Source organism: Heptranchias perlo, chromosome 3 (genome assembly GCF_035084215.1).
Source record: "Heptranchias perlo isolate sHepPer1 chromosome 3, sHepPer1.hap1, whole genome shotgun sequence".
In the NCBI taxonomy this organism is placed as follows: Eukaryota; Metazoa; Chordata; class Chondrichthyes; order Hexanchiformes; family Hexanchidae; genus Heptranchias; species Heptranchias perlo.
Window position 1 is genome coordinate 34156828 of NC_090327.1, and position 14810 is coordinate 34171637.

At 41.6% G+C, this 14810-nt stretch overlaps 1 protein-coding gene across 1 annotated transcript in view; it reads left to right on the plus strand.

Moving 5' to 3' along the window:
* The window catches only part of oxsr1b (oxidative stress responsive kinase 1b), a 216610-nt gene that overhangs the window by 76464 nt on the left and 125336 nt on the right, over nucleotides 1-14810 (plus strand). The window contains exons 3-4 of the mRNA XM_067978763.1: nucleotides 6405-6513; nucleotides 10850-10991. Coding sequence (XP_067834864.1) covers nucleotides 6405-6513; nucleotides 10850-10991 — 251 coding nt within the window. The remainder of the gene's footprint in view (nucleotides 1-6404; nucleotides 6514-10849; nucleotides 10992-14810) is intronic.

The following is a 14810-nucleotide window of genomic DNA, read 5'->3' on the forward strand; positions in this document are numbered from 1 at the left end:
GTGATATTTCTTTATTCAGCTCTTTGAAATTTTGATTTCCTGAAATGTAAGTGTCAGTCTAGGTTATGAGCTCAAGTCTCTGGAGTGAGGCTTGAACCTCACCGTCTAACTTGGGCACAAGTGCTACCAAAGTTGGCCACAGTACACTCTCTTCCTTCATCCAAGTCATCGATATAGTTTGTAAACAGTTGAGGCTCCAGCACTGATCCCTGCAGCACCCCACTAGTTACAGATTACCCGATTAAGTAATGTAAAACGTTGTCAAAAGCTTCCCATAGGACAGACTTTGTTTTGAGGCCCCTGATCAAGTACTCCCTGTTAAAAAGTGGTTAAAATAAGCAAACCAGGTAACTATATCTGCTTTTCTGGCTCCAGCAGGAGGGGGCCACAGAAGCGACTGGCAGGGAATCTGCGTGACCAGGAATGAACCGGTGGAGCCAAGGAAGGGCCACCGGCAGTTGAGATTAGGCAATGCAAGTTTTGATCTGCTTGGGACAAAGCGTAAAAAATTATTTTCAGTGAAATGTGTTTTACACAGCAGTGTGGGAACAATCTCAGTCCAGAACAGGCTGCAGAAGTGCTGACTTGCAGGGCAGGGAGCTAAGCACCGGCAGATGAGAATATATGGCTGGCTAGCTGAAAGCATTTTCGGTGGGATGGGAGGCAGAGCGGAGGCATCAGCAAATGCCCTGCTAGCGGCCTTAACGATGGTGGGGTTAGAGGGGAGAGGCAGAACAACTGAGCAGAGCCACTAGGTACATGAAACAGAAGGCGGGCTGGAAGAAGAGCAGTAAAGTGAGACCTCGGATATTGGCCTTGAACAGAAGGCACAATGATGACTTAAAGAGCAGGGAGGAGGAAGGCGGCCTGAAGAAGAATATCTATACGTTACTAAAATAAACATTTTTTCAGTATAAATATTTCCAGTGAGTGAAGAAACAAAAGGTCAACAAAGCCAGGTCAACAGAATCAGCTCCACAGTGCTACAATGGTGCTGAAGCTTGGCAATGAAAAACAAACCGGAAATAGCAGGGAACCAAGGGCCTAATGAGAGTGAGGAACTTAATGGAATTAAGATTAGTAAAGAAAAAGTACTGGAGAAATTAATGGGACTAAAAGCCAACAAATCCCTGGATGTGATGGCCGACATCCTAGGGTTTTAAAAGAGATGGCTGCAGAGATAGTGGATGCATTGGTTTTGATCTTCCAGAATTCCCTAGATTCTAGATTGGTCCCTGTGGATTGGATGGTAGCAAATATAACACCGCTATTCAAAAAAGGAGGGAGAGAGAAAATAGGAAACTATAGGCCAGTCAGCCTGCCATCAGTAGTAGGGAAAATGCTAGAATCTGTTATTAAGGACATAGTAACAGAGCACTTGGAAAATCATAATACGTTTAGGCAGAGTCAACACGATTTTATGAAAGGGAAATCGTGTTTGACAATTATAGAAGTTTACAACATGGAAACAGGCCCTTCGGCCCAACATGTCCATGTCGCCCAGTTTATACCACTAAGCTAGTCCCAATTTCCTGCACTTGGCCCATATCCCTCTATACCCATCTTACCCATGTAACTGCCCAAATGCTTTTTAAAAGACAAAATTGTACCCGCCTCTACTACTGCCTCTGGCAGCTCGTTCCAGACACTCACCACCCTTTGAGTGAAAAAATTGCCCCTCTGGACCCTTTTGTATCTCTCCCCTCTCACCTTAAATCTATGCCCCCTCGTTATAGACTCCCCTACCTTTGGGAAAAGATTTTGACTATCTACCTTATCTATACCCCTCATTATTTTATAGACTTCTATAAGATCACCCCTTAACCTCCTTCTCTCCAGGGAATAAAGTCCCAGTCTATCCAACCTCACCCTATAAGTCAAACCATCAAGTCCCGGTAGCATCCTAGTAAATCTTTTCTGCACTCTTTCTAGTTTAATAATATCCTTTCTATAATAGGGTGACCAGAACTGTACACAGTATTCCAAGTGTGGCCTTACTAATGTCTTGTACAACTTCAACAAGACATCCCAACTCCTGCATTCAATGTTCTGACCAATGAAACCAAGCATGCTGAATGCCTTCTTCACCACCCTATCCACCTGTGACTCCACTTTCAAGGAGCTATGAACCTGTACTCCTAGATCTCTTTGTTCTATAACTCTCCCCAACGCCCTACCATTAACGGAGTAGGTCCTGGCCCGATTCGATCTCCCAAAATGCATCACCTCACATTTATCTAAATTAAACTCCATCTGCCATTCATCGGCCCACTGGCCCAATTTATCAAGATCCAGTTGCAATCCTAGATAACCTTCTTCACTGTCCACAATGCCACCAATCTTGGTGTCATCTGCAAACTTACTAACCATTCCTCCTAAATTCTCATCCAAATCATTAATATAAATAACAAATAACAGCGGACCCAGCACCGATCCCTGAGACACACCACTGGTCACAGGCCTCCAGTCTGAAAAACAACCCTCTACAACCACCCTCTGTCTTCTGTCGTCAAGCCAATTTTGTATCCAATTGGCTACCTCACCTTTGATCCCGTGAGATTTAACCTTATGTAACAACCTACCATGCGGTACCTTGTCAAAGGCTTTGCTGAAGTCCATGTAGACCACGTCTACTGCACAGCCCTCATCTATCTTCTTGGTTACCCCTTCAAAAAACTCAATCAAATTCGTGAGACATGATTTTCCTCTCACAAAACCATGCTGACTGTTCCTAATCAGTCCCTGCCTCTCCAAATGCCTGTAGATCCTGTCTCTCAGAATACCCTCTAACAACTTACCCACTACAGATGTCAGGCTCACCGGTCTGTAGTTTCCAGGCTTTTCCCTGCCACCCTTCTTAAACAAAGGCACAACATTTGCTACCCTCCAATCTTCAGGCACCTCACCTGTAGCTGTCGATGATTTAAATATCTCTGCTAGGGGACCCGCAATTTCCTCCCTAACCTCCCATAACGTCCTGGGATACATTTCATCAGGTCCTGGAGATTTATCTACCTTGATGCGCGTTAAGACTTCCAGCACCTCCCTCTCTGTAATATGTACACTCCTCAAGACATCACTATTTATTTCCCCAAGTTCCCTAACATCCATGCCTTTCTCAACCGTAAATACCGATGTGAAATATTCATTCAGGATCTCACCCATCTCTTGTGGTTCTGCACATAGATGACCTTGTTGATCCTTAAGAGGCACTACTCTCTCCCTAGTTACTCTTTTGCCCTTTATGTACTTGTAGAAGCTCTTTGGATTCTCCTTTGCCTTATCTGCCACTCTTTCTAGTTTAATAATATCCTTTCTATAGTAGGGTGTAACTCGCAGGGTAGATATGGGGAAACCAGTGGATATAGCATATTTGGATTTTCAAAAGGCATTCGATAAGGTGCCACTCAAGAAGTTGTTGCAGAAGATTAGGGCTGATGGGATTGGGGATAATATATTAACCTGGATTGAGGATTGGTTAATGGACAGAAAACAGAGAGTAGGAATAAACACGTCATTTTCGGGTTGGCAGGCCGTAACAAGTGGGGTGCTGCAAGGATCAGTGCTTCGGCCTCAGCTGTTTACAAAATATATCAATGACTTTCATGAGGGGACCGAGTGTAATGTATCCAAGTTTGCTGACTATACAAAGCTAGGTGGGAAATTAAGCTGTGAGGAGGACGCAAAGAGGCTACAAAGGGATATAGACAGGTTAAGTGGGCAAGAAAGTGGCAGATGGAGTATAATGTGGGGAAATAGAAAGGATATTATTAAACTAGAAAGAGTGCAGAAAAGATTTACTGGGATGCTACCGGGACTTGATGGTTTGACTTATAGGGAGAGGTTGGATAGACTGAGACTTTTTTCCCTGGAGAGTAGGAGGTTTAGGGGTGATCTTATAGAAGTCTATAAAATAATGAGGGGCATAGATAAGGTAGATAGTCAAAATCTTTTCCCAAAGGTAGGGGAGTCTATAACGAGGGGGCATAGATTTAAGGTGAGAGGGGAGAGATACAAAAGGGTCCAGAGGGGCAATTTTTTCACTCAAAGGGTGGTGAGTGTCTGGAACGAGCTGCCAGAGGCAGTAGTAGAGGCGGGTACAATTTTGTCTTTTAAAAAGCATTTGGACAGTTACATGGGTAAGATGGGTATAGAGGGATATGGGCCAAGTGCAGGCAATTGGGACTAGCTTAGTGGTATAAATTGGGCGACATGGACATGTTGGGCCGAAGGGCCTGTTTCCATGTTGTAAACTTCTATGATTCTATTAAATGTGAAATTATCCACTTTGGTAGGAAGAATAGAGAAGCAGAATATTTTTTAAAAGGTGAGAGACTAAGAAATGTTGGTAGTCAGAGGGATTTGGGTGTCCTTGTACACGAATCCCAAAAAGTTAACATGCAGGTACAGCAAGTAATTAGGAAGACAAATGGTAAATTAGCCTTTAATTGCAGCAAGCCCTCCTCACTCTTATACTCCAACCCCCTTGCAATATTTTGGGCTCTGTTGAGACCACACCTAGAGTACGGTGTACAGTTTTGGTCTCCTTACCTAAGGAAGGATATACTTGCCTTAGAGGGGGTGCAATGAAGATTCACTAGATTGATTCCTGGGATGAGAGTGTTGCCCAGTGAGGAGTGATTGTGCAGAATGGATCTATATTCTCTGAAATTTAGAAGAATGAGTGGTGATCTCATTGAAAAGTATAAAATTCTTAGAGGGCTTGACAGGGTAGTTGCTGAGAGGCAGTTTCCCCGGCTGGAGAGTCTAGAACGAGGGGTCATAGTCTCAAGATAAGAGATCGGCCATTTAGGACCGACATGAGGAAAAAATTCTACGCTGAGGGTTGTGAATCTTTGGAATTCTGTACCCCAGAGGGCTGTGGATGCTCAGTTGTTGAGTATATTCAAGACTGAGATCGATAAATTTTTGGACACTAAGGGAATCAAGGGATATAGGGATTGGGCAGGAAAGTGGAGTTGAGGTAGAAGATCAGCCACAATCTTATCGAATGGCGGAGCAGGCTCGAGGGGCCATATGGCCTACTCCTGTTCCTATTTCTTCCGTTCTTAGCAGATGATATAATCTGAATCGGGAAATATTACTGTGTCATTTGCATGTGATGTAACATGAGGAATGGCTCTTCTAGGCAAATCTTCCTCCCCAAAATGATGGCCATCTCCCTTTAATCGAATTGTTTCCAGTTCGTCATTGTTCAACATCTGATCAGCCCCGACATGTAATCAAGATCCAGAATTTTCCGGCCATTTTTCTTCATGGTTGCATTCAATATATGAAATACTCAACACAAATAACAAAATGAAGTTGATTTTTAGGAGAAAAATATTTGTGGCAGAAGATTGTGACAGTGAAAATAGCACCTCTTTTAACCCTTTGATGACAGATGAGTTTTGCATCAAGCACTGTAGAGCTCTACAGACCAATGATTGAACCTACTAGAAGCGTATTCTTTTGTCAGTCAGAGGAATCGATACCTTATTCTAGTTTGATATGTAGTTTACTGTTAACACTACAAAATATTACGGGAACCATTGAGATACAATAAGGTGTTAATCTCTTTGAGAAGTGTGAGGAAGGAAAAGTAACAAATTAAGGACATGCCCCCTCCCCATAACTTTAATTTGGAGTAGTGGCAACCATAATGGGGCATTAAATTTAAAAGGTACCCAAATAATAGCACAAAAATTAAAAAAATTAGGATATCAGTAACTTGTCCTAGGCATTACCTATGGTCAGTTGATAAATCGTTTTTTTTAATTGGCAAGATTACAGTGGAAAAAAATCAAAAAATTGCAGATGCTGGAAATCTGAAATAAAAGCACAAAATGCTGGAAATACTCAGTGGGTCAGGCAGCATTTGTGGAGAGAGAAATAGAGTTAACTTTTCAGATCGATGATCTTTCATCAGAAGATTGCAGTAGAATTGGGAGAGACACTTGAGGAACTCATTCCATGGTGCCATCTAATGACCAGAGCCTGTAGCTGCATTGTGACTGTTGACATAGTGAAATTGAATGGAAAATGTTGACAGAAAAGCATGATCAAAAATCATGACAACAGGATGTAAGGTTTGTGGACAGGAGGTGTGTGCACCCTAGGTGAGATTTTTCATAATGTATAGATTCAAATATTCATTGTGCTATGCGTGGTAAAATATTGTTTTTATTTTTAGGACCTGTACTTCTGATTTTCATGTTTGTAGGTTAAAAGGTGTATATTGGAGTAGCAACTTGCTATGTTACCATGTTATCCCCCACAAACTTTGTAAACCCTCAAAGTACCTGATCATTGCATTTGATATTATCTATGGAGAGTTGTTTCTTCTTTAGGAAAATGTTGTCAATGTCTAATAGAGATTTCTGTATTTTATTCTCGCTCAACAGAAAGAAATTCAAGCAATGAGTCAGTGCCATCACCGGAACATTGTGTCATATTACACCTCGTTTGTGGTAAAGGATGAGCTCTGGTTGGTGATGAAGTTGCTCAGTGGCGGTGAGTGTTTTTACTCTCAACGTTTATACAGATTGAACAGTCCTATCTTCAATCTCTTGTGTGCTGAGTTGGCTTTTTTTCAAATTCTGTGATGATGGACTGCTCCATGATACCTCTATCGTTGGGGTAGCGTATAGAAACCTTCCCCTAATTGTTGGTTTAGTGCACAGAGAATATCTTCCCCAATTGGTAGTACACATTGTTGCTGTAGCTGTTGGCTTTCAGAATTTTTGACAATTTAACTTAGGAGGACTTTTGGGTAACAATATTATGATATTGTTGTAAACTTAAATCCTGCTCAAGGTTAAATCCACAACAAAAGAGTGTCTGGGGATTCGAATTACGATTCAGCACTTAAGGAATTAGGCCCAGTCAAAGGGTCTATCCAGGGTGATATAGGAACATAGGAACAGGAGTAGGCCATTCAGCCCCTCGTGCCTGCTCCGCCATTTGATAAGATCATGGCTGATCTGTGATCTAGCTCCATATACCTGCCTTTGGCCCATATCCCTTAATACCTTTGGTTGGCAAAAAGCTATCTATCTCAGATTTAAATTTAGCTATTGAGCTAGTATCAATTGCCGTTTGTGGAAGAGAGTTCCAAACTTCTACCACCCTTTGTGTGTAGAAATGTTTTCTAATCTCGCTCCTGAAAGGTCTGGCTCTAATTTTTAGACTGTGCCCCCTACTCTTAGAATCCCCAACCAGCGGAAATAGTTTCTTTCTATCCACCCTATCCGTTCCGCTTAATATCTTATAAACTTCAATCAGATCACCCCTTAACCTTCGAAACTCTAGAGAATACAACCCCAATTTGTGTAATCACTCCTCGTAACTTAACCCTTGAAGTCCTGGTATCATTCTAGTAAACCTACGCTGCACTCCCTCCAAGGCCATTATGTCCTTCCGAAGGTGCGGTGCCCTGAACTGCTCACAGTACTCCAGGTGTGGTCTAACCAGAGTTTTGTATAGCTGCAGCATAACTTCTGCCCCCTTGTACTCTAGTCCTCTAGATATAACGGCCAGCATTCCATTAGCCTTATTGATTATTTTCTGCACCTGTTCATGACACTTCAATGATCCATGTACCTGAACCCCTAAGTCCCTTTGGACATCCACAGTTTTTAACTTTTTACCATTTAGAAAGTACCCTGTTCTATCCTTTTTTGATCCAAAGTGGATGACCTCACATTTGTCTACATTGAATTCCATTTGCCACAATTTTGCCCATTCACCTAATCTAATTTTATGTTTTCATCTACACTGCTTACAATGCCACCAATCTTTGTGTCATCGGCAAACTTAGATATGAGACTTTCTATGCCTTCATCTAAGTCGTTAATAAATATTGTGAATAATTGAGGCCCCAAGACAGAACCCTGCGGGACTCCACTGGTCACATCCTGCCAATGTGAATGCTTACCCATTATCCCTACTCTCTGTCGCCTTTCGCTCAGCCAATTTCCTAACCAAGTCCGTACTTTTCCCTCGATTCCATGGGCTTCTAACTTAGCTAACAATCTCTTATGTGGGACCTTATCAAATGCCTTCTGGAAGTCCATATAAATAACATCCATTGACATTCTCCAACCACTACTTTAGACACCTCTTCAAAAAATTCAATCAGTTTTGTCAGGCACGACCTACCTTTCACAAATTCATGCTGGCTCTCCCTGATTAACTGAAAATTCTCGAGGTGTTCAGTCACCCGATCTTTAATTATAGACTCCAGCAATTTCCCCACAACAGATGTTAGGCTAACTGGTCTATAATTCCCCGGTTTCCCTCTCTCTCCTTTCTTAAAAAGCGGAGTGACATGTGCAATTTTCCAATCTAGAGGGACAGTTCCTGAGTCTAGAGAATTTTGAAAGATTATTCTTATGGCATCTGCAATCTGCTCACCTACTTCCTTTAAAACCCTGGGATAGAAACCATCTGGTCCTGGGGATTTGTCACTCTTTAGTGCTATTATTTTCTTCGTTACTGTTGCTGTACTTATGTTAATTTTATCGAGTCCCTGTCCCCGATTCAATATAAGTTTTCTTGGGATTTCTGGCATGCTATCCTCTTTTTCTACTGTAAATACTGACGCAAAGTAATTATTCAACATGTCTGCCATTTCCCCATTGTCAACGACAATATCCCCACTTTCAGTTTTTAAGGGGCCAACATTGCTCCTGACCACCCTCTTTTTCCTAATATAACTATAAAAGTTCTTTGTATTGGTTTTGATATCCCTTGCAAGTTTCTTTTCATACTCTCTTTTTGTAGCTGTTACGATCTGTTTTGTGACCCTTTGTTGATCTTTGTATCTTTCCCATTCGCCAGGATCTGTGCTATTTTTTGCCTTTTTGTATGCCCTTTCCTTACGTCTTATACTGTCCCTTACCTCTTTAGTTGTCCATGGCTGTTTTTTTTGGCAAGTAGAGTTCTTGCCCCTCGGGGGTATAAACCAGTTCTGTATCTCATTAAAAGTTTCTTTAAACATTTCCCACTGATCATCAGTCGTTTTACCCATTAACAGATTTGCCCAGTTTACTGTGGACAGTCTCTGTCTCATCCCATTGAAGTTGGCCTTACCCAAGTCTAGAATTTTAGCAGCTGACTCACTTTTTTCCCTTTCAAACACTACATTGAACTCTATCATGTTATGATCGCTATTGGATAGATGTTCACGCACAGTTAAGCTGTTAACTAAATCTGGTTCATTACTCATTACTAAATCTAGTATGGCTTGCCCCCTTGCCTCGAGGACATACTGCTGTAGAAAACTATCCCGGACACACTCAAGGAATTCGCTACCTTTCTGACAGTTGCTAGTCTGCTTTCCCCAATCTATGTGAAGGTTTAGCACTTCAGAGCTGCTGCCAGGGCTCCTATACACAACTCCCAATATAGTCTTAGATCCTTTCCTATTTCTCAATTCAACCCATAAGGTCTCTGTTGGCTGCTTACCTCTCATTATATCCTCCTTTATCATTGAATTGATTTCATTTCTAATCACTAAGTCTACTCCTCCCCCTCTTCCATTTTCCCTATCTTTCCTGTAGACCTTATAACCCGGTATATTTAGTTCCCAATCCTGACCATCCTGCAGCCATGTCTCAGTAATAGCTATCATGTCATACCCTCCAATTTGAATTTGAACCTGTAGTTCATTTAATTTATTCCTTATACTCCGTGCATTTGTATATAGAACTTTTAATTGGGCCACACACCCTAGTCTGACCTTCAGCTTTGATGCTAGGATAATCGCCTTACGCCTTCTAGTTTTCACTTTATATGTCGTGTCTAAAGTACACTTTCTTTCCGCTGCTCTACGCTTTTCTCTTTCACTTGTTCTTGAACAACTGTTTGTACTATTTGTATTGTAAATTTCCCCTGGGTCTTCCCCTCTCTTGCTGCTCTCAACTTTACTCCCTTCTGACTCCCTGCTAAGGTTCCCATCCCCCTGCCACTCCAGTTTAAACCTTCCCCAACTCCTCAATATTAGTGCCAACCAGTTTCAGCTAAATTATTGGTTGGAAAAGTTGCATTTAGCCTGCAAACAGGCAATTTGGTGTCGTTTGATATTTTCTGTTATGAGGAACATTATGAAATAGGTTAAAATTCACTGTAAACGTTATTCTATTTGTTCACGTGTTATTTGTAACTAAATCAGCCTGTTGGTCTTTAATTGGCCTCATCTCACTAAAGTGTCCGTCAGTCTGCCTTTTAGAAGATGAGAGAAATGCTCGTGGAGGCGTATCCAGTTCACACAATAAGGGGGTTTATTGTTACCACCCCCCCCCAACCTTTCCAGGTCATATGACCAGATATTAGGCAGTAACGGTAATCTCCTTACAATAACCTAAGAGAATATCTAGTGTAGACCTGCAGTTTGTAACAAGAATCCCTTCCCCATTGTTGGGGAAGTAGCAGAATGAAGAAATATTCCATGACTATTGAGGTTATGCAGGAAAAGGTTTAATTGACAGCTGATGCTGACATTGGGCCAACGAAAAGTAGAAAAATGTTCTGCACCTTGATGGGCACAAAATATCTTGATTGTTTTTGTTTTGAAAGTAAAATTAGTTCTCCCTGAATATGAAGTGGAGTTGAAGATGAATATTTTTCAAGATTTGACATACAAAAAGAAGTGTCAAAAAAGGTAAACAGGCCCGTCAGTGTCCACCCATCCAGTAGGTGATACAACCAAGTTGCTAACTCCTAGGGACGGCAAAAAATTTAAATTGTGCTTCACCAATGCCTTAGAGATGAGGATTGGGCCCATTTATTTATTGTAAAGTTTAAACAGATGGTACTTTGACCTGACTTCCTTTTCTCTCTGTTCCAGGATCTGTGCTAGATATCATTAAACACGTAGTAGCGAGGGGGGATCACAAGAATGGTGTTTTGGAGGAGGCAGTCATAGCCACCATTATGAAAGAAGTACTGGAGGGACTTGATTACCTGCACAAAAATGGGCAGATTCACAGGTAAGCACAGTCTGACCTGGCCCAATGCTGCGGCACATTTTGGCTATTGAAGTTGAATGTGACACAAGAAGAGTTCGGAGCTGTAGGACCTTCGTTTTTGTTGAAACTGAATATTTTTAACAACATATGGTAGATTTTCTAAGTCAGTTAGGGTAATATTGTCACCACACCTTAAAGATGTTAAGTCCCGCATCCATGTTCCGATGTCTTGAAATGGTTGTTAGACCTTTTTTTCACTCTTCCCACCTCTTCCTATGTCTCATTTTTATCCTGCCTTGATGTCACCTAATCACTGCTTCTTGATTTACTTTTATCTTCTCTTGCCTATTTTCAACCTTGATGTCTTGTTCTGTGGACTTTGTCCTTGCTTAGAGCTTTGGTAATGGATAATGTTGGGTATTGCCCAGCTCTGCATTTGAGGTGCTTTGTATTTTGCAGAGTAGACTTCTCAGCAGAGTCTAAATTTGAATAGAGAAATAAAGAACAGAGCCCAGCAAGGCAGCTTGAGGAGCTTCCATTTAAATAGAGCAAATCAAGGACAATCTTTCTATTTTAAAACTGATCGATAAGGTCTAATAATCATATAGTTAGACATATGAATGGTGATTGATGGATTCTTTTTCCTCTCCTTTATTCCTCTACTGAAGGGTTTGACCCTTATCGGCTGTATTGTTTCATGAACATCACCCTCCAAAATCTCTCAAATGACTATTATTGATGTACGATTTTGATAGCGAGAAGTCACTAGAATATTTGACTGATGGAGAGAATCACAGCCAACCCGAGCTTGTCCTGACCTGATGTCCATGCACGTTTCCAGCAGTGAGTCTCTGGATAGTGATCAGAAATGCAAACCATGGCTAACTTTCTCCTCCCTAACTCAGGAGTGCAGAGGTTATTTACATTGGCCCCTATAGCCGCGCTGGTTGAGATCAGCTAACTCAGCACAGACTGATGATCAAACTTGGGACCCTCCTCGTCTGTATGGCACAGCATAAAAGTCTCAGCCATTGGAGGAGTATATCGGCGTGTTCAACAGCATGCTACACATCAAATTCATTGCTTGTGATTAAGGGCTAAATTCTCCACTTGCTCATACTCAATGAGTCGGAAATCTAGCCCTAAGTTGGCACTAATCACCTGCTATCTTCACATTAGTGTGTCGGGCTTGATGTATGCTTCAAATACCTGGTGACAGCACTGCCTTGCTTTCCAAATGGTTTCAAAAAATCGACATGAATTGTGGTTATTTTTGTTCATCCATGCAGGATTCTTGAGAGAGAAATGCCCCACCACCCCTATCCCTTGACCAATCAACAGACCTACTACAGGCAGGGCAACGATGAAGTTACAGTCAGGAGCTTCCCTCACAAGATTGAAGCTCAGAGCCAGCGCGAATTATCTGGGACCCTCCAGATAAATCGGGCGAGTACCTGAGTTATGCTTTCAACACCAGCTTTGAGGTTCAATTGGCTAATACAACTTATGAGTCTCCATTATTCTGTGTTAAACCATCTGAATCTCTCGATTATGTTCCAGCCTGTAACTCATTCCTGGGTGTCCATTATTTTCTATAAACTACACAAACTACTGAATCAAATTACTTAGCAAGTACAGTAAAACCTGTAAATTAGGGTCACCTAAGAGACTTGCATCAGATGTCCTTTTGTTTCCTGCAGGTGCCATTTTGTTTTCTGCAGGTGTCCTTTTTTTCAAAATGGACATTGTATGTACAGTAAATAGGATGAACCAAATATCTCGGTACTTAGCTGCATCTCCTGCAGTGTTCCATCTTTTTTACACTCTTACCTGGGATCGTGCCTAATTCTGGAGCCCTGCCAGTGGGATGATTTCAGTTCATTTTCTGTTTGTTGGGTTTCCCAGTTCATTGCCATCCTGAGGTCCTTTTTCATTGAGGGAGGGACGTTGTTATCCTGGGATCTAATATGTTGGCAGCCTGCACAGGCGAGGTGGCTGATTTGGACCGGAGTGCCTGGTAGATCCCATTCAAATTGGGGGGATTAATGTCCTACAGACCCCTGTCCAGGACCCGTTCCCTCCATGGTAATGTTTGAAGTGCTGGGGGGTGGGTAGGGGGCTGTTAGCTGCTCATCAGTACCTGATACAATGGTGGAGTGAGATGTGGTGCAGCCCGGTGTAGTTCCCTGTGCAAGAATTCAATCACAGAGATAGAGTGGTTTCTCTGCCATTATGGATGCTGGGTAAAGAGTTCCCCATTCGACAAAAGCAGTTTCTGCCACCTCGCGCTGACCTGTGTGTCTTGTGTTTTAAGTTGTAAACTGACTTAGTACATTGGAGGCTGTCTGTAGTTCAGAATTTGCGAGTGTATGTGGATTCAAAGTGCAGCTTGTATCTGTTACAATGTAGGTTATTTGGGACTGTCAATAAGTGTCTGTTTTTTGCAGGTGTCTGTTTTTTGGGATTGCCTGTTCATACAGGTTTCATTAATTGCTTCTAGCTATCCATTATTTTCTTTAGAAATTCATCTAAAAGTTCAGAGTGGCACATAAATCTGAACTTACATTTCTAATTGTAGCATGAATCTGTGGTTTGCTCAGCTTTGTGTGCAGTGCTGCTGTGATATGTAAGTCCCATCCTGTGAGACTAGCTGGAGTTTCAGTCACTCGATATTTAATCAAGAACCAATGCTGAATAATTAGAATCTCAGTGCAAAGTTTGCAAGGGCATTTAAAACGAGCCGCCTTTTTTGCCTTTTCCTCTGTCCTCGTGCACAGAGTTGCCCAGGTAAGAAAGGGACATGACAACACAGAGAAAGAACACAGTACAATAATGGAGATAATACAGTGGAGTATTGGGTGCAGTTCTGGGCACCCCATAATAGGAATCTTATTAGGGCTGTGGAAAGATTAAATATCCAGTAGAATAATACCAGGAATGAGAGGTTATAGCTATGAAGAAAGCCAAGAAAAAAAGGAGCATTTTTCACTGGAACAAAGATGATTTAAAGGGGACATGATGGAGGTTTTCAAGACTAAAAGGTTGTGAAAAGGTAAATAGTAAAATATTGTTTCTACTGGTTGGCAAAGGACTTGACCATATTGTTTCAGTAAGAGCAATGAGCAGTGCAGTGAGAGGTGAGATAAATGATTTAGGACCCTCCTAGATGTATCAGGAGAATATCAGTTATGTTTTCAGCACCAGAATTGCAGCTCGTTTGGTTAATTGAATAATGGATACTTGTATCAGTATTCAAACCATCGAAACCCCTCGAATAGGTTCTAGCCTGTAACTCACTCTCACTTACCCATTATCATCTATATAAATTACCTGAATCCCTCAGTTGCTCTCTTATGGGTCTCCTTTATTCTATATATAGTTACAAACTGAACCCCCTCAATTAGAATGTAGCTTATAACTCATTCCTGTTCTCTGTGTAAACTATCTGCACCACTGAATCAAATTACTGCCGAGTAATCACTTCCAACTATCCATTATTTATATAACTTAATTTCACTTAAAAGCTGTGAACACCATACAAATCTAAACTTGCTTTTCTAATTGTAGCAGGAATTTGTGGTTTGCTTAGCCGGCTGTGGTGGAATCTAAGTCCCATCCTGTCGAAATTGCTAGAGTTTGAGTCATTCATAATCGAGAACGAGTGATGCACGATTAGCATCTCAGTGTGAAGTTAGCAAGAGGATTTAAAATTAACCTCCTATTTTTGTCCCCTCCCTTGCCCTCATGCAGAGTGTTACCCAGATAACTTATTGACCGTATTGGGAAAAGTGCAGGGAAGCAAAGGAAATAACTACACTAAGCAAAAAAACCCAGTAAAAC